Source organism: Penicillium solitum (assembly GCF_028829755.1).
Source record: "Penicillium solitum strain IBT 25940 chromosome Unknown utg000001l_segment0_segment0, whole genome shotgun sequence".
NCBI lineage: Eukaryota > Fungi > Ascomycota > Eurotiomycetes > Eurotiales > Aspergillaceae > Penicillium > Penicillium solitum.
In genome coordinates this window covers 4,021,774-4,045,133 of record NW_027072121.1, presented here as the reverse complement: position 1 = coordinate 4,045,133, position 23,360 = coordinate 4,021,774, and the positions used below count along the sequence as shown (strand labels likewise).

The window sequence follows — 23,360 nt, the reverse complement described above, 5'->3', positions numbered from 1 at the left end:
GACATGGCCTAGGTTTTATTTGAACTCCCTGTATTTGTATTGGAAGAGACGGGATTTTCCCCTGTAAGTTTGAAACCATGGGATGTTTGTTGCTCTTTCACCCTGATGAGCTTCTGCTTGATAAGTTCCAACCAATGAAAATGTCCCAGATAGACAGTCACCCGGGGACCCAGAACCCCATAGAGGGTGATAGATGGGGTATTGTATTCTTTGTATTCTGTGTATTATCTGTATTTAATGTATTAATAGGTTAGTTATGGTAACTATAGCACATGTGCACTATATTTGGGATGTCTCATGTCTCACATGTTTTTCTCTACCGGATGACTAGTTTCGCCACACAGTGTATGATCGGAGACTTGATCCACTGTACCACCTCTACTAGCTTGTTTACTGGCTTATTTATTGTCGCGAGAATGTCGAACCACTTTATCTTCTTAGACCGAACCCCCTAGTTTCAGACCTTTTATCCATTGTATTCTGGCTCATATTCTGGCTCATATTCCGGCTCATATTTATTTTAGAGTTTTTGATATGTCCCTTGCAAGGAGGTCAATATTGCTGAAAATATGGAAGCTGACATGTTCCAGGGACCTGGACCGTGTACCGACTATGTATGTATATACATTGTGGTACAGAGTACTCCGTACTCCGTACGGAGTACATGTGCTGTAGCTCTGTAACAGCTGGAGTGGAGATCTCTCTCAAAATGAGACTAATTAATATATATTAAAAAAGGATTCAAAACCGGCTTTTTCTGATCCGTGTATTTTGTTTCTATTTTGCTATTTTGTACTTCGTATTTCCAACTTTTATATCTCTGACTCTTGCGTGTCTCTCAAATATCATTATTGTGGGAACATTATCAGCTCGAGTGGATTCCACCCGAGACACGTCCAATGAAGCCGAACCCAATCAAATATCCAATAATCCCCAAATAGACCCTGTTTAATCGGTATGCCCGAGGTTCACCTATTCTTAGCGACCGAGCTAGTAATTTGTGTTGTATGGTAAAATACACATCCCCCCCGACCTCTTATCGATTTGTTGCCTTTTTTCCCTTTGTGATCTTGCATTCTGGGCGTTTGATTTTCTGCTTCTGCTTCTGCTTCTGCTTCCGCTTCGATTCTTGTATCGCTCACTCGTTCACCCTATACTCTCGCCATTGCACCTCAAATAACAAATTCGTCGAATCTTTGCGCCCCTCGGCACCCCGATGCGTACCATCTCGATCTGTTGCTAGGGGTCTTTATTCCGCAAAGTCTACCAGGCATTCCTGTTCGTCTCGCTCCACGGTCGTTCCATTACTGCGAGGCTTCCTAAGCCACTCGCTTCGTCGATACTTGACGTCCCGATTGCCCGTCGTACACTCGTTCGCGCCCTCAGATCTCAACTGAGGGGATCTAGATATGGCCAACACCTTCTCGGGGAGTGGCCCGGCACACGCTCAGCCCTCACTCCCCTCATTGCCCGCCCACCTGCAGTCTGATACACATCTCACAGCCCATCTCGCTAGTCGGTATGGCGATCCCCAATCCCGTTGATGGGTATAATATCGGTGTAGCTAACTTGCGTCTTAGGTTTCATGTTGGATTACCAACTGCACACCTGTCGTCTCAGGCCCTCATTGCTCTGAATACATATTCATCGGCGACTAAAGGACCCGATGGTGGAAAAGAGGGAAGTGCTGCGGGCGAAGCGGAAGATCTCGCGCGCCGCGCCTTCACTCGTCTGGGTGCGCGCGCTGAGAACCAAGCCGTTGTGTTTTTGTAAGTGGAATCAACTCTCTATATAAAGTCTACATCTAACGTTCGATTAAAGAGGAGAGAGTGGATCTGGAAAAACGACCATTCGCTCACACTTGCTGTCTTCGTTCTTATCCTTTTCATCGACCCCCCTCTCCTCTAAACTCTCATATGCCGCCTTTGTATTCGACACTCTTACAACTACCAAATCCGTCACCACACCGACCGCTTCAAAGGCTGGTATTTTCCTTGAGCTTCAATATGATGGGTCATCCTCCGTGAACCCCACCTTGATCGGTGGTAAGATCATCGACTACCGATTGGAGCGAAGCCGTATTTCTTCGGTGCCTACGGGAGAGCGAAGCTTCCATGCGCTGTACTATTTGCTTGCTGGAACAAGTGCGCAAGAGAAGGCACACCTGGGATTTGAGAATAGCATCCATGTCCAAACTGGTAGCAGGCTGTCGGGTGGAACTGTCAGCCACAAACGCTGGCGCTATCTCGGCCATCCAACTCAGCTGAAGGTCGGAATCAATGATACGGAGGGCTTCCAGCACTTCAAAACCGCGCTGCGGAAGTTGGAATTTTCCAGAGGGGAAATTGCCGAGATCTGCCAGATCCTGGCCAGTATCCTTCACATTGGGCAACTCGAATTCGCCATGGGTCAGTCTACCACCACTGGTGCGGAGGAAAGTGGCGGCTATTCCCACGAGGGTGGCGAGAGCGTAACGGTGGTGAAGAATAAGGAGGTCCTCGACAACGTCGCCGCGTTCTTGGGTCTCAGTGTTGATGCTCTGGAAAATAGCCTTGGTTACCGGACGAAGACGATCCACCGCGAGCGGGTGACGGTCATGCTGGACCCAAAGGGAGCGCGAGAGAATGCTGATGCATTTGCTCGTACTATTTATTCTCTCCTAGTGACCTACGTCATTGAAACCGTGAACCAAAGGCTCTGTGCAGCCGAAGACAGTGTCGCCAATACCATCTCCATTGTTGATTTCCCCGGTTTTGCTCAAGCCCCTTCCACAGGGTCCACTCTCGATCAGCTTCTGAGCAATGCCGCAACTGAATCGCTCTACAACTACTGCCTCCAGTCGTTCTTCGATCACAAAGCAGATATTCTGGACCGTGAGGAGATCACAGTAGCTGCGACAAGCTATTTTGATAACACCGACACCGTGCGTGGTCTGCTGAAGCATGGCAACGGTCTGTTGAGTATCTTGGATGACCAAACCCGTCGTGGAAGATCCGATGCACAGTTCCTGGACAGTGTGCGAAAGCGCTTCGAGAACAAGAACCCCGCCATCTCTGTGGGTGGCACCAGTGGGTCAGGTGGCTATATGTCCCAGACCCGAAGTGCGTTCACCGTCAAGCATTTCGCCGGCGAGGTGGACTACTCCACCACCGGCCTGCTCGAGGAGAATGGAGAGGTTATCTCGGGAGATTTGATGAACTTGATGCGCTCTACCCGGAGTGACTTTGTGCGTGAGCTGTTCCACCAGGAAGCTTTGCAGACCATATCCCACCCGCAAGAAAAGACCGCAATCATGCAGGCCCAGGTGAGCTCAAAGCCACTGCGCATGCCCAGCATGGCTAGACGCAAGACCGGACCCCCATCCCGTTTCGCAGCCCCAAGTACCCACCCCGAAAGCGAGGAAGGGGACGAACCCGAAAGCCAAGTTGCAGGATCCAAGAGAGCCAGCGGCCGGAAGAGCGGAATGCCTTCCGGACCAGCTCAGGGAGCCGCCGGCCAGTTCCTCTCTGGCCTGGAGATTGTGAACAAATGCCTGAGCTCCTCGAACCTCAATCCCTATTTTGTCATTTGCCTCAAGCCCAATGATCGTCGCATTGCCAACCAGTTCGACAGCAAGTGTGTACGGATGCAGGTCCAAACATTCGGTATCGCCGAAATTAGCTCGCGGCTCCGGAACGCCGATTATAGTGTCTTCCTTCCGTTCGGAGAGTTCCTTGGCCTCGCTGACATCGGCAATGTTGTGGTGGGAAGCGACCGCGAAAAGTCAGAGGTTGTTCTCGACGAGAAGCGATGGCCTGGCAACGAAGCTCGTGTCGGTAGCACCGGTGTTTTCTTGAGCGAACGATGCTGGGCAGACATCGCCAAAGTGGGCGAGGGCGTGGTACCATCCTATGGAAATACTGGTGCTGATCAAGGCGATGGCTTCCAAACCGCCGGTGGAAACCCGGACTCCAAACTTCGCCTTCTTCACCCCACCGACCCTTCTCCGGGTGCTTTTATTTATGGGGATGATCCTAAACAAGGCTACTTTGGTAGTCGCGAACTGGATGGACGCTCTGATGCCGGAGGTTCCGCGTTCAATTCCGGTGATATGTTCAAGAATCTTGACACTAAAGAGCAAATGCTTGAGAAGAACAACGAAAAGAAGATGGAGGAGGTCGACGAGGCTCCGACCTCTCCGGGACGTCGTCGTTGGATGTTCCTTGTCTATCTCCTCACATTCTTCATTCCCGATTTTGTGATCCGGTTCGTTGGGCGAATGAAGCGCAAGGACGTGCGGATTGCCTGGCGTGAAAAACTCGCTATCAACATGATCATTTGGTTTGCCTGTGGTGTAGCAGTTTTCATGATTGTTGGTTTCCCTGGAGTAGTTTGTCCAACTCAGGCCGTTTACAACACGGCAGAGCTCAGCGGCAAGAATGGTGCGGGTACAGCAGACTCCTATGTTGCCATCCGAGGAGTGGTTTTCAACCTCGGAAGTTTCATGCCATCCCACTTCCCTGACATTGTTCCCCAGAAGTCACTGAAGACCTATGCCGGCACTGACGCTACCAATCTTTTTCCTGTTCAAGTCTCGGCTTTATGCCAGGGTGTCAGTGGGACAGTGGACCCCAGCGTACCCTTGGACTATCGATCAAATCTGAATGATTCCGCAGCCACAACGTCCAGCACCAGCTTCGATATAAATGCCAAGTACCACGATTTCCGCTATTGGACTAACGACTCCCGCGCTGATTGGTTCTATGAACAAATGGTTATGATGCGCGCGAATTACAAGAAAGGTTACATTGGTTATACTGAAAAGGCAATGAAGAAGCTGGCGACCGACGATTCCAAGAAAGTTGCAAGTATCAACGGCAAAATCTACGACCTGACCTATTACATTGCCGGGCCCCGAGTACCCCGCCGGCCAACAGGAAAGAACGCCACCGGCACTGTTGATACCGATTACATGAGCCCTCTGCTTGTCGATATCTTCCAGGGAAAGGCTGGATATGATGTGACCAAGTATTGGGAAGACTTGAACTTCGACACGGCACTTAGGTCCCGAATGCAACTTTGCCTTGACAACCTCTTCTTCATTGGCAAGGTTGACACTCGAGACTCGGTTCGCTGTCAGTTTGCGCGATACTTCATTCTCGCCATTTCGATCATGCTTGTTTCCATTATTGGCTTCAAATTCTTAGCTGCTCTGCAATTCGGAAGGAAGAACCTTCCGGAGAATTTGGACAAATTCATCATTTGCCAAGTCCCGGTTTACACTGAAGACGAAGAGTCACTGCGCCGTGCCATGGACTCTATGGCTCGCATGCGCTATGACGATAAGCGCAAGCTACTGCTCGTTATTTGTGATGGTATGATTATTGGCCAGGGCAACGATCGTCCGACTCCCCGCATTGTCCTTGACATTTTGGGTGTCCCCGAATCTGTGGATCCTGAACCGCTCAGCTTTGAGAGTCTGGGCGAGGGTATGAAGCAGCATAATATGGCAAAGCTCTATTCTGGTCTCTACGAAGTCCAGGGCCACATCGTTCCTTTCCTGGTTGTTGTAAAAGTTGGCAAGCCTTCTGAAGTGTCCCGTCCTGGTAACCGCGGAAAACGTGATTCCCAGATGGTTCTTATGCGCTTCCTCAACCGTGTTCACTACAACTTGCCGATGAGCCCCATGGAGCTTGAGATGCATCATCACATCCGGAACATTATCGGCGTCAATCCGCAATTCTACGAGTATATTTTGCAGGTCGACGCTGATACCATGGTGGCGCCCGATGCCGCCACACGGTTTGTTTCGGCATTCCTCTCTGATACGCGTCTTATTGGTGCCTGTGGAGAGACATCTTTGTCTAACGCCAAGACCTCCATGGTGACAATGATCCAGGTTTACGAATACTACATCTCTCACAACCTGACGAAGGCATTCGAGAGTTTGTTTGGATCCGTCACTTGCTTGCCCGGTTGTTTCACTATGTATCGTGTCCGCACAGCGGAGAACGGAACGCCTCTCTTTGTCAGTAAGGCTGTTGTCGAGGCCTACTCGGAAATACGCGTCGATACCCTCCACATGAAGAATCTGCTGCACCTTGGTGAAGATCGCTACTTGACAACACTTCTTATCAAGCATCACCCGAAGTTCAAGACAAAGTACATCTTCCGTTGTCATGCCTGGACAGTTGCACCGGAAAGCTTTGCTGTCTTCCTTTCCCAACGTCGCCGGTGGATCAATTCTACGGTTCACAACTTGATGGAGTTGATTCCGCTGCAACAACTGTGTGGTTTCTGCTGTTTCAGCATGCGATTCATTGTGCTCATCGATTTGCTCATGACAGTCATTCAGCCAGTCACGGTTGCCTATATCGCTTACCTGATCTACTGGTGTGTGACTCAACCAGATGTGCTGCCCATCACCTCTTTTATTCTTCTTGGTGTCATCTACGGTCTACAGGCCTTGATCTTCCTCGTTAGGCGCAGGTGGGAAATGATTGGCTGGATGTTGATCTACCTCCTGGCCATTCCCATTTTCTCCCTTGCTTTGCCTCTGTACTCCTTCTGGAATATGGACGATTTCTCCTGGGGTAATACCCGTGTTATCACCGGAGAGAAAGGTCGCAAGGTTGTTATTTCCGACGAAGGCAAATTCGACCCCGACTCCATTCCCAAGAAGATCTGGGAAGACTACCAAGCCGAGCTGTGGGAATCCCAGACTTCACGCGATGACCGATCTGAATTCTCTGCACACTCCTACGGCACCAGACTGCCTCCCTTCCCGCAATCAGAGTATGGGTACCATACCGGCTCGCGCCCGGTCTCGCAACTCGACTTGCCCCTTGGAGGCGGTGGCGCTCGTTACTCAGCTGCCCCGTCTGAAATGATGAGCAACTTTGGTATGGAAGACCTCAGCCATCTCCCTCCTGATGATGAGATTCTCGAAGAGATCCGTAAGATCTTGTCGACTGCAGACTTGATGAAGGTCTCGAAGAAGACCGTCAAGCAGGAGCTCGAAAGGCGGTTCGATGTCAACCTGGACGCCAAGCGTCCATACATCAATTCTGGTAAGTGATAATCTCCTCGATATCTTAATGGACACAACTAACAGATATGCAGCCACCGAAGCCGTTCTATCGGGAGTTCTTTGAAGGATCTATCTACTTTTACACCATTCCGTTTCCTGTATTTCGTCGGAGGTGTGGACATAGGATTCATTCGACCAACATGTGTTATTAATTCTTTTGGTGTCTTGATTTGTCTTCTTTTTACAAGCGAACTTATGCATGGATGAGAGCTTTGCGCAGCGATTTCCTTTCGGCCCTTGATTTTCTTGAACATTTCGTCTTTTGCCTCATAAAATTATTACCTGCATCCTTGAAATCGATAATTCCCAGATATTGTCTCTGGTGTTTGACTTGTGATCCATGTGGATGTCGAGTGTTGGATCCATCGTAGGTATTATATTAATCTATTCTGAAATACCCTCGGCTAGGTGGAGGATCCAGCAACGTTGACTTTGAGAGAGAAAAAAAACACATCACTAAAGATAATGATCAAATATTCTGTTTTACAGACCAGTAATCTGCAATGTGTGGCCCCATCGCCTCGAACGACCCAACGTCAAGTCCTAGTCCCCCCAGTCTTCCTGTGGCCCCTGCCCCTGCGATGCTTCCACGGCGGGCTCTGTATCATGATTAGCAATCCTTGAATATGGCAATAACCGGGTCGTCGAACTGCGGCCACCCGAAGGCGGTGGCCGCAGTTCGACGACCCGGTTAATTCAAAATACAAATAGGCACATACCAGTTGGCTCCGCCTCGACGTTCTTCCCAGCCTCTTCAGAGACCGGGTCCACAGACGACTGCTGATGTGCGGAGCTACGCTCTATATCACCATTAGCCACTGTCCATTAGAGCATGACAGAATTGGGACCCTTTATATTCTGAGTAGAGATATACGTGCCCGCTGTCTCCAAGGCTGCTGCGGCCTGTTGCTCGGCCGCAGCCCACTTGGCCGTAGCGCGACGGCGCTTGCGTGACCCACGCTTGGGATCCTTCACCTGTTAGCAGACCATTTGTTGCTATATCTTATGTGACGTAACTTACAGCGTCTGGTGTATTTCCTTGCGGGTGTAATAGACGCCATACCGTGGCGACCGTGGCATCGTGCGTGGCCTTCTTCTAGAGATATTATCAGTATCCACCTCTCACCAAGTCAACCGTTACCAAAGGAAGACTGTTTCATGTAGACTGTTTTATGTGGCAGAGGATATCTCTCTACACTATTGAACCTACTTGGGCCTTCTCGTCCTTCTTTCGCCGCTTGGTTTTCGCGGGATTTGCGAGGTAGGGCCGGTCTGTTGGCTTCGGGTTTGGGGGAGGGGGAGGAGGAGGAGGCGGCGGTGGTGGTGGTAGTGGTGGCGGTGGTGGAGGGCCGGCTACCGAGGATACAATAGTAGCCGTTTTATTTGCTTGTAAATAAGATAGGATGAAGTGGAAGCAAATGGAAGAAAGTTGAGATGAAAGAAGGTGAGGTGAGGAGAAAGTGAGGTGATGGGGAAGTGAGAGATGGGACTTGACTCTGGCGGTTCGATGTGAGACCCAGGTCAGCCAGACTAGAGACAGAGACTAGTCCTGTTCATTATTCTACACTGAGTAGCCGATGTACAGCCCCATACCCGTTGGTATCAACTCTGATCTCGATTGGCATTTTAATTCTATGATTGTCTCTTCAGACAGACTCAAGTCAACAATACTCCAACATCAAATAAATATATCCAATATAGCCATAGAACCAACCGGTCAACGCTGATAGAACCAAGCAAGAAACGATCTAACAGACAAGGCGAAATCCAATAAAATACCACCTGGTTCTATATTCAGATTCTACCTGGAGATATAGACACGAAGATATAGAAGAACCTCCCAATATCATAATTCGGCCTCGCTATAGCCGTAATAGAACCTCATATTTCCCGGTTCCGAAATATCTTATGAACCGACTACTATCTTTTGATCTCGTAGTGCGGCTATATATATAGTTCCCCCGTAACATAGGCAAACGGATCCCATAAAGACCCGAAGGATAAGCGATGTCAAATCTCAGAGCTGATGGAAAAAAAAGCAGTACAACGCCAATCTAAGCCGCATCCTGCATACCCACCCTTTCAACACTCTCCAATGAAGATATGATGCTTTAGCGGCGGGATTATCCATTTTCAGAGCCCGTGCTGGATTCTTTTTTACCGAATTACGTGGCATAAACACTGCCTTTGCTGAAGGAGCTTTGCCTAGCATTCTTGTACGAAGAGAATATAATAGGATATGTGGGTGGGTGGATAACTGCGTTTTCTTGATCTGGCTGTCTTGTTGACTCTTTTCATGTCTTTACAGCCGAGGAATACTAGTATGCTGGTTACAAAAATAGAAGAAACAAAATTATTGTAGAAATGTTGACAGAAGGAAAGCGACTCTCGGGGTCCAACATTGAGTGCGGCTCAAATAAAGATGGAACTAGTCCTAATCAGGAAGAAGAGGCCCCACTTTGATTGGTCGGGACTTGAAACAAAGAGAACAAAGAACAAAGAAATGACTACTAAGCCTAATTGGGAATTGTCAGTATGCGATTGCCCGCATGCACTCCTATAAAAACCCCCATCTCTCATTTTCTTCTTCTCCTCTTCTCTCTTTCTCCCCTCACACATGTTCGTAAGTCCTACCAATACCACCCACCCTCCTCTTCCCGGATCTACAACAACTGCTGACATTCTCTTGTACCAAACAGGCCTTGTGTGATCTACGGGAGACCGTGTATCACCGCGGGAACCATGAACTCACTGCTGTCTAGGACTTTGTCACTGGGGGGGGGGGGGGGTTGCATTTCGGAGTATCTATTCCCTCGCCGACGATAATTCGCTAGATTGCATTGTTCATATTGCTTCGGCGGTCTTGGGCATGTTTTCTTCCGGTATCCCAGCAGCAGATGGGCAAGATTTGTGGAACTTGGGGGCGTGGGTTCACATCACTGGAACTCATCATGGGTAACAGTGCAAATGGGCTGCCTGCACAAGCTTCAGACTCAATATCTGTCGACTGTACAGTATCGCAGGACCAAAGATCAATTACCTACCCAGGTAAATTCCGTCACATTGCATGATCGAAGTGGCTTCATATCTCTTCGGTCGGCGATGTTATTGGAATATATCTCTCATTCTAGTTCTCTCTCATTCTTGTTGTAGTGAATATAATTTTACATATGAAAATTTGTGTGATTAGTCCAAGTGTATCACTCTGTACCTCAATTTTAATATTGCTGTTCCTAGTAGATATTGTGCACGCTTTCCGAAGAATAAGTCGTTTGTTTATTAGAATAATGATACTTGAGTGGACGGGGACAAAAACAGAGCACAGAAAGAGAACCCCGTAATGGTGCGATGTCCCTCCCCCCTTCACCTTTCCCATGCACCCCCTATTCCTTCTTCACGTGGATGTGGGGGTTTCGCTCCTCCAGTGTCTATTAGCATATACAACGTTAGACCGGGTAGATTTCTAATAGGACACACATTCCATTCAGGATACTCACCTCAGCCCATTCTCTTAGGACACGAATCGTGTTACTGCCAGCAGCAGGCTGGTTCGGACCGCCCTAGAGAACATGTTAGCTTGAACCTCACGATAAAGACGCTATGTTGTGGACCAAGAGACTCTTACCATTGCGTTGTAATGGTCCTTCAAGGCATTGAAAATGGCATCAATGCGGGCACGGCGGGTCTTCTTGCGCTCTCGCTTCCCTTTTTTGATGGCAGCGCACCACTCTTTCTTCTTCTCCTTGTTGCTTCTGGAGGGAGGCGGTGGTGGAGGGGGAGGGGGCGCATCGGCGGAGGTCTCGGCCATGGTGCGAAAAAGGATGGCAAAAATATGCCTTGGAAAGAGGTTTAAAAAGACGGTTGAAAGGAGGTTTAAAACGAGGTTTGAAAAGAGGTTTGAAAAGTCAGGTGGAAAGTCCTTTGGAAGAAGAGTTGTGGAGGAGTGTGGGAGTAGAAGAAGGAAATATCTTTTGGGGTGTCTTTTTGGGGACTTCCAAAGTTGTTTACATCCTTGACCTTTACGTGTAATCCCTCTAGCTCTCCACCGTCCTGGCCATCTCAATCAACACCCCCAGCCATTCGGTCTCCTGCCTTGTGAAGTCCTTTGTCACAGAATTTGACAAGCAACAGAGATTGCTCTCCTCTAGTTGCCATGGTGCTCGGTCCAACGATTCACCTGGCTCCTCCATGAACGCCTCAAATGCTCCGAGAACCCGCTTACTCCCCGCATATTTATTCTCATACAACCAGCCATTGAACCACAAAGGGCGCTTCTCGCGGTCCAAATGCAGAAGTTGGGGGGCACATATGGTTAGATCAGACTCATGATCAGGTGCCAGTTTGCGTTCTTTTTTCGTTGGGACCGCCTCGGTTCCCTTGCCAATAGTCAATTCAGACTGTTGATCAGTGGCGTTGAAGTTGCCAGGTGTTTGGACTATGCCCATGACTCCAGATCCGCCCGAATGGAAGGCATAGGAAGTGTCACCAGCGAGTTCCCATCCGATCCAAAAGGTTTCCTTATCACCTGTGTAGCTCCAGGGGTTAGCAAATACAATGTAGACTAAGAAGATATGCACAGGGGCGAGACGAACCGTATACCATATCATAAGTCCCTACAGTGTCCACGCCGTTGCGATCCCTCTCTGGTCCATTCATTCTGCATACGAGCAACAATGTGACAAAGTGCTTCCACTTATCTACAACAACAACCCCCGACTCCTGCACATGCCCGCTCTCTCCTGTCCACATTCTGCTTTCCTGCACATATTGCGAAATCGGCTTCGGCAAGATCTTCTGCAGCCATTCCTTCTTACTCTCTGGAAGGATATTTCTATCTCTGAAGAAAAGAGCACCCGTCCGCACGTAATCCGGGTCGTCAAATAGCAACTCGGGGTTAACGAAAAACAATGAGTCGGCGTCAATGAACACGGCTTCGCGGAAAGACGAGAAAAGTATAGCAAAGGGCTTGCCAGCCCATCCGTTGAGCCGCCAACCTTCGTCGCTAACCATTGCGGAGAGGTCACGCGTTGTGACGCCTGGCAGTGCATCGAGCTTCGTGCGGAAGTCTTCACTCAAATCGCTCTCACCCAGATACATTACCTCGACGGGAAGATCGCAACCCAGGAGGCGAAAGGAAGGGATGGCAGCCAGTAGAAAGGGCGCATGGTTATTGCCTGCCGTTGTCACGATGCCGCGGCCTCCATGGCGCGACGAGATATGCAAACCCATGTGGTCTGCAAAGTATGGGCTCGTCCACGGAAACAACAGGGCGGAGAACTTGGTGATAAAGTGGCGGTAAGCTTCGTATTTGTGCAGCGCCTCGGGGAATGTTGACTCGCTGAACCTGTCGCGGATGTAGGTGACAATATCATTTCGCACGTAAGTATGATCATTGTCCTTGACGAGGTGGACATTCTCCCAAATCTCAAAGAACTTTTTATATGCGCGTGTGCGCAAGGCAAGCTCATGCAGCTTCTTCTCGCCTGTGCCGATCACTGGCTGGATGAGCTCTTGGAGATATAGCTTATTGGAAATTGTTGATAGAAGGGAGTCAAGAGCAGCGTCAAAGATATTAGGCTCTAGATTCTTTGAATTCATGTTCTCGTTGGTATGTTCAACATTATTTGATAATGATTCAGCTGACTCTTCGTCTTTCCCTGTCGCAGAGTGTACATTTTGCTGTAATCCTGCTGGGGTTTTCACAATGGATTGTTCATCAAGCGTTCCTTGCGACGTCGAATCATGTACCGGTAATTCCAAAGTCCTGATATCCGTGAGCCAGATTTGCAAAATCCTGTCCGTGACCAAGCTGGAAGTCGCTCGCAGACTCTTTGCGTCTGAAACTGGCGATCTGAAGAGCAGAAATGATACAACCAACCACCCAGCTACTACCGCAAGAATGAAGCGAGTGATCCGCAAAAGCATGCGTTTTCGTCGGGTTTTGACTTTGGGCCTCGGATGTGACGGAACAAATCGGCCTTCTTTAGGTGGAATTGAGTGCTGGGGGAGCATGATGTGGGCAATAGTGTACAACCGTGAAAAATCAGTTAATTACTTTCACAGTAGGAGCATTAATTTGACAAATGGAAGAATCAAGACGAAAAGGAGCGGGAATAGACCAGTGCACCACCCTGATGAAAGGACAACACGTTCTAGACTCTTTCTAGTTAGTGTGGTCCTTACTTTTTCTCGTACTTTGAATCAACATCCAAATTGGGTATCGCTCTGCTAAAAATAGACAATACTAGACAACACCCAGACCATCTATGGATGAAAACAAAATTGCTTTCCAAAGGTTGGGATTTTCTAGAACACCCGGAAACCTCGGGACTTTGTCTCGGGTCGGGCCGGTCTGTGTCCCAGGTGGACCCCTTAGACACAACATCCAGGCCAATTTGACAAGTTCCAAGACTAGGTAACTTGAAGCATTCATGGAAAGAAAATTTATAGACTCTTGAGCAAGTCTTACACATTGGAAGACGAAGAAAGGGTTTATCACGCCCCGGAGGGCAAACTTCTCAATTCTTTGATAATCTCAGCAGATCCAGGGGGTCAGCTCCACTAGAAAGACAACGCACAAACCCGGACACCAGAAAGTATTACTTATTCTTCTTGTCGGCGCAGGCGGAGGCAGGAGAGGAGGCAGAGGAGGATGAAGGAGGACTGGGGGAGCTGGCGGGATTGGTGGCTATTTAATTTCGTCAGCATAATTGTCCCGAGAATACAGGATTGATCCTTAGACATACTGGGAGGAGGCAGGCTTGCGGTTTCCTCTTCCATGGGAGAGACCTGAAGCTGGGGGCTTCTCCCGGGCCCGGGGTAACATGCTCTGGGTCGGTGCCATTTCCGCCTTTGCGGAATTTGGGGTGCTTAGATCGCACCCGCTTGGGCTTGGGCTTGGGGGGGGGGGGGGGGGGGGCTTTCATGCTGCATGTCAGTTATGTTTCTTTCAAATGAGAGACAGGAATATCTTACAGCTTGTGCTGGCGCTGGCAGGGGGAGCAGTGCTTGCAGACTTACCTGCAAGTATGAATAAGGACATCCGAAAAGACCTCAAAAAAGAATGTTCTGGGAACCACTGAGAGAGGATGAACACAATGCCAGCTTCAGGCTACTCAAGTAGGTATACATTTTTATTATACTTCATATTATCCCCATAGTTATGGATATTGCCCTAAGTCAAAAGTCCAAATCCCAGCAGAAGAGAATTCGGTGGTATATCAACCTATTTCATGGATTATATCGTGACTATGTTTTCCAGGGAGAAAACCAGAATTGTCGTGATAATCATAAAAAACTACATTAGTCTGGCCAACTTATTGGGCACCGATTTCGAAATAAACTCAGTTATCTACGGTTGCTTTGTCAAATTCAGCCCCAGGGCGATTCGAGCTTTTGGGCGTAGAATATAGGTTGATATCTAGACTTACTTACCCAGGTGTGAGCTCCATAGCCATATCCATATTGGATTTGATGAAGCCATGCCACTGCCAAACAGTAAGAGGATATGGTAACCTGCCATGCTTTGGTTTCGACTTTTGAAAATAACAATAGCCTACGCAATAAACGACCCTTTACCAAATGAATATGGATTGTATTTATTGTCAGAACACATAGAACCTGCATACAGCGTCGGAAGCTACATAAAATCACTAACCAAGACGAGATTTCCATCTCATATTTAACACGAAGTACGTAACTCGCATCAATCTGGAGGTTGATCTTTACACAGCGATATACTCCGTACTCCGTGCTTTGTAGATGCTTCAATCCACAGCCGAGGCCTATCTCCGCCGATCACCCTATTCCATGCATGATCTGCAATCCATCAACGCCATCGTGTCGATCGCGTATTCGGTAGGAGAAGTACGAGAGACTAGCCCCATTTTTGAGACAAGCCGATTAGCTATTGATGCCGTTTATTGGCCACTTTGACACACTTTGGGTACCAAGACACCCCAGGTTTCTTTGCCTTGAGCCTTGTCTTCCAATATTTATATACCAAACGTTAGTCCTTGAACCGGCAATCAAATAACATAGTTGATCCTACAAGAAATGTTATGACATCAATTACCGAGGTCACGCAATGGCGTTGGTTTGTTTTGAATCGCATATCTCTCTGTCATGTGAAAGGCGGGTCTGATCGACATGGGTATAACAGAACCCCAAGCGACGATTAGTTTATGAAATTGCTTCACCCGGATCCCATTTTAATTTTCTTCTCAATCTATTTCTACCTCCACACGCTACAGCATGGGAAGCAGTTGTTATACTGCCATCCACCGGAATTTCACCATCCATGACCTAGGCTGAAAGCGAATATTCTGGCCATCAACATTATTGCGCCCATCATGTCAAAATCTGACATCTCAAGTAACTCGGAGGCAGATGAGGGGTTACCGGCCTCAGCAAAGCCGACCTTATGGAGCCGGTTCAAGGCACATTTGAAGAGGTTCTGGTGGGCTTATTCGATCGCATTCTGCATCTCCGTCCTAGTCATCATTCTCCCAATGTGAGCTTTATCATGGAATATTATACTATTGATACTGACTGTTCCTCAGCTTTTATGTCGGGATTCCCAATTTCGCGAATGACTATATCAACAAGTACGAGTATGACACCGATGGTCTCGAGATTACCAACCCCCGACCTACTGCCATTCATATTAAACAAAAGAAAACACTCAAAATCGGAGGTGGGTTCAGTGGTAGTGGTACTATGGATGCATTCAACGCCACATGTCGTCTCAAAGACACCGACGAGATTATCACAGTATTCCCTGTGCCAGAAATTGCATTTGGCAACGGCGCCACTCTTGAAATAGACGAAGATTTGAATTTGTCTTGTGTCGACTGTATGTCGCAATTGACCACTGCAGCTGCGTCTAATAAGAGCTCTTCTGTTTTGATCGAAGGTTCACCGGATTTGAAATATGGTGCTCTACCGACTGCTCATTTGAACATTCATAAAATAATGCACGTGGGTAGTAAGTGAATCCTTTCCCTGCCTACTATGAAACAAACTAACAATGTTGAAATAGGCTATAATGTCACAGGTAAGACATGCCATACTAAATGTCCCCGCTGGGGGTAAATCTTTCTAAAACTCGCAGACTTCATGAATGCCGAAGGCGCATTCAACGTCACCAAGTTAGAACTCCTGGATCCTCCAGTTGATGGATATAACTTCAATGCTACGATCTCCGTGCGCAATCCGAGTCCCTTCATTGTTGAGTTGGTATGTCAATTTGTCCCATACCCTAGGATATAAGTATGGCTGACACTGTTAGGGACATGTGACTTTCAATCTCACCTTGGGTGGCTCAGACCTGGGTTGGGTCGATCTGCCCTATCTCTTTCTGGGAAAGTCTATCAGCAGCAGCGTCGTCCTCGGGTCAGTTGACAAAGAAATGTTAATCCACGAGGCCATTTCGGGCGACGATGACATTGGCACGGTGACTATTGGCGTTCATGGGAGAAGCTGTTCTTTCAAGGGTGTCGATATCCCTTACTTCACAGCAGCTGTCAGGGCTATGTCTGCGTCGGCAAGACTTGATCTATTAGAATACGCGTCAAGTCTATTTTCTTGATGTAGTATAAATACGGTCGTGAGTATGATCTTTGAGATGCCGAGATGATCATGAAATGGGCAAAAACTGTAAATTTTCATGAGCCCTTTTCAAATAAGAATATCCAAAAATGCCATTTTCACCGCAAGTGACAGAGATATAGATCTTACTCCGCTTCCATTAAAAGATTCCTACCAAATATGTGCACAAAATAACAGGAATCATAAAGGTCAAAGCCCCAAAAACAAGCATATTTCTTACTGCTCGCTTATGATGAGCCTCCATGGTCTTGCCGATCCGTTCTGCCCATGCCTTTGGAGGATTCCCACTGGGAAACGGAATGTCAGGCACTGGCTTGCCGAGGAACCGACAAAGAGGCTCCCAGCCATCTTCAACGGACCATTCGAGAAGTCGATCGTCCGGTAAACCTAGGCCTCTGACCATTGCAGCATGTTGTTCATAGACCCACTTCCCGTTCGATTCGAAACTTCCTCTGAAGAACCGGGGCATCATGGTCCTCGACATTGTTTGACGAATCCAGAAAAGATCTGCGCTGAACCAAGATTTGCACCAGTCCCAATCAATAGGATTCTTATCGAAATATCCCATGGTGTTTTGCATGCTGCGGTACCAGCTGTCAAGGTCCTGGCGGACATTGAGGATGACTTTCGCGTCGGGGTAGGCTTCGATGAGTTCGGGCGCGAACTCTGCTGCAAATAAATCACTGACACCCACACTATTTAGTAGGATTGAGTCGAAGTCTTTCGCTGTCAATTTCTTGACCTCGTCGGCTTCGGGCGCTGTGGTATATTTCTTTTGCAAAAGTCGGTATATCCCTTCCAAAGATGAAGGGGGAAGGATTGTATCAAAACCATGGTGGGTGTGGTTAAATCCCAAAATATGCAAAGCTTCGCGGAGACTGTCGGTTCCGCTTCGTGAGATTCCAACGGCTAGCACCTGCATTGGCTCTTTGCGTACGCCGCTGGTCGGAGGCGGGAGCCCATAGATGGAATGGATAATTCGGTCGGTCAAGGTCATTTTTAGATTGCGGGCACGGGATAAGGCAACTTCTATCAAAAGAGATAGATGCAAAGAAGGGCCCAGGGGGGTATCTTCCAAGGTTATATTTGATGTTGCTGATGTGAGGCGTAATATGAAGCCTATTTTGGGTTAGCGGTATGCGCTGAGCCTCGATGACGCAGTCGACGTTCTTTAATTGGTTCAGCGCAGGGTTTGGGCAGGTTTCGGGCTGGGAGGCCAGTTTTATTTTTGATATTCAAAAAGTATAGATAGTGGTGCTCAGTTATAGGATTCCTCGCTCTTCATAGGTAGAATCCCTTTCTGAACCTCGCTCTCGAAAGTTGTAACGATGCCCCGAGTTTAATGCTCTACATATTCTAAAACGTCGATGAACAAAGGCTTATACAATCATTTATTTCCCGATGGTCGCTGCTAGTTCGCTTGGAGTAACAATTAGCAATCAGAACCCCTATACGGAATTTCCGATGGACCTACGTTTGAAACAATCGTTTTCAGTGACTCCGCTCCAGCACTACAGCTTTCGTCCCATAATCCTTTATTAAGTCTATACCTGTTCAAACCACAAAGAACAAATGGTGCCCTGAAAGAGGGCAAGCACACAAATAAAGTCTTTGTGACTCGCATTGTTTCTTCCATGGCATTACCCTCCTTTGATTCCAACAATCAAGTTTCCCTCGACAGAAATTGCATAAATAGACTCTATCCCACGTTCTTCTCGAAAACAATCAACATCGTTCGAAGAATCTTCATCGACTACAGCATCCTTGACACTCTCAGCTAACCTCACAGAATCTAATTCCCTCTTTAGGTTTGTTACATAGTATCCATTTGTCATTATGATAATCCCCACAGGAAACGCCGAACACCAGTTTCTGCACACACGCGGTCAGTTTATAGCTAACATGCAGCTCGAGATTGATGTCCTTACGAGCCGCCAGGGGGTCTCGCCCTTCCGCCTGGCGCTGGCTGTGGACAACCTCTCCGACCTTATTGACCAATTACGTGATGTTGAACAGACCAGTGCCGCTATGTACAGGGAGATGCCACGGTGCCGTACTGTGCGAGATAGACCTAGCTACTACGGGCACAGGTGTGCATTCCAAGCTAAGACTCACAAGCTTCAGCGCCATTTGGTTGTATTTAGGGATAACCTCATGTGTCAATATTCCAACCAGCATTGGATTACCCGTCAGATTGAGGCTGTGGACCGATACTTGGACCTTTAGATATATGCCAATCCATTCATTCTGAGAAAACATCTGAAAGACACCACGTGCCCTTGTAAGCTGTCAACTATCTTTTATATATATGTAGGGAGGTCTATTAGCTCTTTGCTCTTAAGTATAAAGATGAATTTATGTTCATACTTGTAAGCTGTAACCACCTTAAAAAATGGTGATATATAAATTTGTGTAGTATGAATAGCATTTTTGCCTTCTAGAGATGATTAGCTGACAGAACGGGGAGAGTACCTTATTTATTAAGGCCTCTATAATAATGATTCAAGTATATTAAGGGGGTTTTCTCGCATGGCACCCATGCCGCTGCGTAGGTAGGCGTTGTTTTGGTCTCGACCAGGAAACCGTCCTAGTGAATGTAAAATGTCAGAGGTTCGAGGTGCTAAATAACAGTACAAAAGGCTCAAGAACACATATCCTCTTTGGTACGCTCGGCCATCCATCTACATAGCAGGTATAATAAATCTCGTTTGCGCATACGCTAATGTGGGCTGTTCTAAAAAGACAAAGAACATGGATCAAGGGACCTTTTCAGCTGAGGTAGCCCAATAGAGTTAAGATTGCCAGTGCTAGAGCGTATCAAGAGAGCACGTTAACAACGTCACTGAGTCTTCGAATCTCCGAAACTCAGGATCTCATCATAAGGCATCAATGGCGTTGTTCAGACTACCCCTGTCCCTCCAACTGAGCAAGGATTCGTTGGCGGGTGGGGAAGCCCCCGCGGGGAAAACCCTGCGCTAGTCCTATTTCGTCCCGCAGGTGAATATCAATGACGGCCCCGGGTTGCATTAAACCGAATAACCAATTCTTTTCGGACAATATTGAACCGAGATACCCTGGGGTGGAAATGGTTGAATATGTGGAGAAAAGAACCTGGGGCCCCAGATCTCAGCGTCTGTCCAGTTTCCCCAACGATCTAAGCACAATATGGTCCTGCGCGGAAGATACCTACACTGGGCTGTGACGGCTGCAAGCTGTCAAGCCTTTCTCCTACTGGGATATGACCAGGGCGTTATGAGCGGCCTAATTGGCGCGAACAATCAATTTGGGCAAACATTCAACAATCCTGACAGCACAATGCAGGGTCTCCTTACTTCAATATACGATATCGGCTGTGCAGTCGGCTGTCTCCTTAGTCTCGTTATTGGACACAAATTCGGTCGCCGCAAGATGATTGTCGCCGGTGGTTCGATCATGATCATAGGAACAATCATCCTCGGCAGCTCCTATACCGTCCCTCAATTCCTCGTTGGCCGAATTGTCACTGGTCTTGGTAACGGAATCAACAGCAGTACCGTTCCAGCATATCAATCCGAGCTAGCTCGTCCAGAGCAGCGTGGTATGTTGCTCTCTGCTCAAGGCACTGTTACAATTCTGGGTCTCTGTATTGCATACTGGCTGGACTATGGACTAAGCTTCGTGGACACACCCGTCCAGTGGCGGTTCCCAATCAGTTTCCAGGCTTTCTTTGCCGTCTGTCTAGTTTTGCAGATGATTCCTCTGCCTGATTCCCCACGCTGGCTGTGTGAACAAGATCGCAGTGATGAGGCAGCGTCGGTCCTGGCGCGGCTACAACTGGATCAGCCTGCTGATGAGTCTAATCCGGAGGTTGTCCTTCTACGCCATCAAATCGAATCATCAATCGAGATTGAGTCTGCTGGCGGACCCTTCAAGTACAAGGAGCTATGGTCGGGTGGCCAAATGGGAAATCTTCGACGCATGATCTTGGCTGCTGTTGTCAATATCCAGCAACAATTTACAGGTGAGCAATAACGATTCAGGTGCTGTAGAAAATTGACTTATTAACATATACTAGGGTCCAACATGATCAATTACTATGCCCCCGTTGTCTACCAGGTATGCACCTATACCCATCTCCAACGGAACAAGTGAACTAATAGCAATCCAACCTAGAATGCTATGAATCTATCTCGCAATCTATCCCTGGTGCTCGGTGGCTGCACCTCTCTCGCGTACCTTGTTGGCTCCATCATCCCCTTGTGGAGTATGGATAAATTCGGCCGGCGGGTATCACTCATGGTATCCGCCGCTGGTCTCTGCTTCTGTTTCGTGATGACTGCTATTCTATTATCAATTGGCACTGCGCCATGTGCATATGCAGCTACCGTGTTTGTTTTTATCTTCCAGCTGTTCCTTGGCATTGGTTATCTGCCAGTTCCCTGGTTGGTTCTTCCCTATCTTTTCTGTGTTTGTGTGCCACTGCTAACAATTAACAAGGTTCTATCCTTCTGAGATCTCGACTACTCGTATTCGAGCTAGAGCTCAAGCTTTCGGTGGCTTCGTCAATTGGATTTGTGTTTGTAAGTTAACTCGTCTTCATACAAAGTAAATGGCGTCGCTAACCCTCGTAGTCATTGTCGTCCAAATCACACCAACCGCAATTGACAATATTGGATGGAAAACATTTATCATATTCGCCTGCTTCTGCTTTGCCTGGGTATGACACCCCGATTCTGAACCCAATTTCTATGTTCCTTATGATGCTGACTGGACTAAGATTCCTATAGTCTTTTTCTTCTTCCCCGAGACCAAAGGCCTGGAACTGGAGGATGTCGATCACCTCTTCACGAGAGGTGGAATTACTGGAGGTGTTTGGGCAACTAGAGGTTATCCCGTTCTCCCTGGGCATCATCGAACTTTGAATACTGGGGGGATTGAAAAACCAATGACCGAGACTGCACACATTGAGGTATGAGACTAAAGTCGTGTGAGATAGATCCTCGGGTCCTTTGTATGTTCTTAGAATTCATTTGGTTTAGATTTAGACTTCTCAAGTGCCTCTCTACCGTCTGCTATGCAAAAGAAATAATGTATTGAATCACATGAAATCGGCCATGAGGCTAACTCGAACTAACTCGAACTAGTCCTAAATAGGAAGGGGGAGGATGTCATGATGCCTCAGGTGTCTAGTCTTGTTTACTTCTCTTCATGTTCTCTCCAGGGCTATGTCTTGATTCCTAACCTCTCCCTGCCTTTGTTCGCCTTCTGGTTGTGATTATGGTGCAAATGAGTATTGAATACTCCGTTTGACCCCGTTGTTCCCACGATGTGGACCAGTAGTGTCCATTAGCATCCTACACTAGACAGGGTTTACGATAACTACTCCAAATACTCTCTAGTCTTATGCCGGTCAAAGGGGTTATCTCATTACATAGCAGAGGGGTCCTTTAATCCTGGTTACTCGGAAAATAGCATCCGCCCCTTTTTTGCGACGAATTTCTCAATTCTACGAAATTCGCCTTGCTGTCACAACCCCCCCCCGGAAATCAGCCGCTACCGGCCCCAAACAGATATTTCTGCGGTATGTCAGGAAATTTCACATTTCCAACAGAAGCCGCAGCCGAAAATGGTTTCAGAGTGGCAGACCTAGTGAATGTAACCTGGGATGTTGTCGCTCCTCTGGTTTCGATTTACGAGACCTGTGGCAGTAATGACCGTGCCCTAGAAGGTGAGGCTGTCTACTTGATTTGTCCTTTTTGCTTTTTTTCCGATAATCTGACTATTCCCATAAGAGAGAACAACCAACAAGTATAGCTACGTGTGGATAGCGACTCGCAAAAACTACGTGGAGTCTGGCTGTAGCTTCATGCTCCAGCCGTTTACTACCGAAGGCGAGTCATATGGCGACAATATTACAAGTATTCTATTTGGGGTCTCAAAGAGATACACAGATGATCCATCACCGGTCTCGTACAATTTCATCAATGCATCGTCATCCACGACTACAAGCGCCACGAAAGCAACTTCCACGTCTTTCGCTACCTCGGCTAGTGTCGAATCTACATCATACTCAACGACTACGTCAACTCCTGAGTCTAGCCATGGCATGTCGAAGACGAGTAAAATTGGAATCGGCCTTGGTGTTCCTTTGGGTGTTTTGGTGGTAGCTGTCGCTTTGGGCGCGCTCATCTTTTATCGGCGGAAATGTCGTCAGAAAGAAACTCAGGAGGTGCCTGTTACAAATCAACCAAATGATGAACTGGCTCCTCTTCCTATGATTTCGTATAATGAGCCTCATCATACGCGTCTGTCACAGACGGAGACAGTGGCTTCTTCCTTGTCGAAACTCTCAAACGATAATCAAAGATCGGAAGGGACAGACAGACGGCGAAGTGAATTAATGTCTACTGAACGAGTGGAGATAGGCTGATTCCAATACTGGGTTGCAATCTTCGAAGCTTCGAAGTAAAGGGGTTGATATTGTGACGGCCGTGACCCGATTCCATCGACTCACTTTGCCTTCTTAGGCTACCTGGACTTTCAAAGTCCATAGATATGGATAACTACATATGGAGTAGCTTAAATTAATAAGTTCCTGGATCCCCAGAGTCCTGTTTCTGTACACTTGTTTGTTTCCTGTACTTGCCGCTTCTAAATACCCCGACATTGAAGACCCCGAAAGGACACTGGAAAAGTAATAGAC

General features: G+C 47.7%; 9 protein-coding genes across 9 annotated transcripts; 5 read left to right on the top strand and 4 right to left on the bottom strand.

Annotated features, from left to right (window-relative positions):
* The first annotated feature begins 1,087 nt into the window (after nt 1-1,087).
* chsE (chitin synthase class Va) lies at nt 1,088-7,429 on the top strand. The gene is made up of 4 exons (XM_040952002.2): nt 1,088-1,519; nt 1,581-1,769; nt 1,822-7,049; nt 7,102-7,429. The coding sequence occupies exons 1-4, from the start codon at nt 1,410-1,412 to the stop codon at nt 7,131-7,133; spliced, it is 5,559 nt and encodes a 1,852-aa protein (XP_040818125.2). The 5' UTR covers nt 1,088-1,409; the 3' UTR covers nt 7,134-7,429.
* A 183-nt stretch (nt 7,430-7,612) lies between these two features.
* N7455_001555 (uncharacterized protein) lies at nt 7,613-8,694 on the bottom strand (the record flags this gene model as incomplete). Its single annotated transcript, XM_065604025.1, has 6 exons — nt 7,613-7,668; nt 7,789-7,862; nt 7,944-8,044; nt 8,091-8,165; nt 8,280-8,565; nt 8,663-8,694. 6 exons carry the CDS (start codon nt 8,692-8,694, stop codon nt 7,613-7,615), a joined length of 624 nt encoding a protein of 207 aa, XP_065462516.1.
* An 885-nt stretch (nt 8,695-9,579) lies between these two features.
* Nucleotides 9,580-10,877, bottom strand: N7455_001554 (uncharacterized protein; the record flags this gene model as incomplete). Its single annotated transcript, XM_065604024.1, has 3 exons — nt 9,580-9,585; nt 10,567-10,629; nt 10,695-10,877. The coding sequence occupies 3 exons, from the start codon at nt 10,875-10,877 to the stop codon at nt 9,580-9,582; spliced, it is 252 nt and encodes an 83-aa protein (XP_065462515.1).
* Nucleotides 10,878-11,103: 226 nt separating this feature from the next.
* On the bottom strand, nt 11,104-13,081 carry N7455_001553 (putative alpha-1,3-mannosyltransferase; the record flags this gene model as incomplete). Its single annotated transcript, XM_040951459.2, has 2 exons — nt 11,104-11,594; nt 11,662-13,081. The coding sequence occupies 2 exons, from the start codon at nt 13,079-13,081 to the stop codon at nt 11,104-11,106; spliced, it is 1,911 nt and encodes a 636-aa protein (XP_040817519.2).
* A 2,339-nt stretch (nt 13,082-15,420) lies between these two features.
* N7455_001552 (DUF3712 domain-containing protein) lies at nt 15,421-16,658 on the top strand (the record flags this gene model as incomplete). The annotated part of the gene is made up of 5 exons (XM_040951305.2): nt 15,421-15,581; nt 15,631-16,055; nt 16,110-16,124; nt 16,182-16,306; nt 16,359-16,658. 5 exons carry the CDS (start codon nt 15,421-15,423, stop codon nt 16,656-16,658), a joined length of 1,026 nt encoding a protein of 341 aa, XP_040818380.1.
* A 159-nt stretch (nt 16,659-16,817) lies between these two features.
* On the bottom strand, nt 16,818-17,675 carry N7455_001551 (sulfotransferase family protein; the record flags this gene model as incomplete). Its single annotated transcript, XM_040951361.2, has 1 exon — nt 16,818-17,675. One exon carries the CDS (start codon nt 17,673-17,675, stop codon nt 16,818-16,820), a length of 858 nt encoding a protein of 285 aa, XP_040818326.1.
* Nucleotides 17,676-18,514: 839 nt separating this feature from the next.
* On the top strand, nt 18,515-18,904 carry N7455_001550 (uncharacterized protein; the record flags this gene model as incomplete). The annotated part of the gene is made up of 1 exon (XM_040951071.2): nt 18,515-18,904. The coding sequence occupies one exon, from the start codon at nt 18,515-18,517 to the stop codon at nt 18,902-18,904; it is 390 nt and encodes a 129-aa protein (XP_040817686.2).
* Nucleotides 18,905-19,843: 939 nt separating this feature from the next.
* On the top strand, nt 19,844-21,632 carry N7455_001549 (sugar porter family MFS transporter; the record flags this gene model as incomplete). The annotated part of the gene is made up of 6 exons (XM_040951833.2): nt 19,844-20,678; nt 20,733-20,773; nt 20,831-21,099; nt 21,155-21,237; nt 21,289-21,374; nt 21,435-21,632. The coding sequence occupies 6 exons, from the start codon at nt 19,844-19,846 to the stop codon at nt 21,630-21,632; spliced, it is 1,512 nt and encodes a 503-aa protein (XP_040818078.2).
* A 608-nt stretch (nt 21,633-22,240) lies between these two features.
* Nucleotides 22,241-23,087, top strand: N7455_001548 (uncharacterized protein; the record flags this gene model as incomplete). Its single annotated transcript, XM_040951637.2, has 2 exons — nt 22,241-22,385; nt 22,450-23,087. 2 exons carry the CDS (start codon nt 22,241-22,243, stop codon nt 23,085-23,087), a joined length of 783 nt encoding a protein of 260 aa, XP_040818208.2.
* Nucleotides 23,088-23,360: the final 273 nt, after the last annotated feature.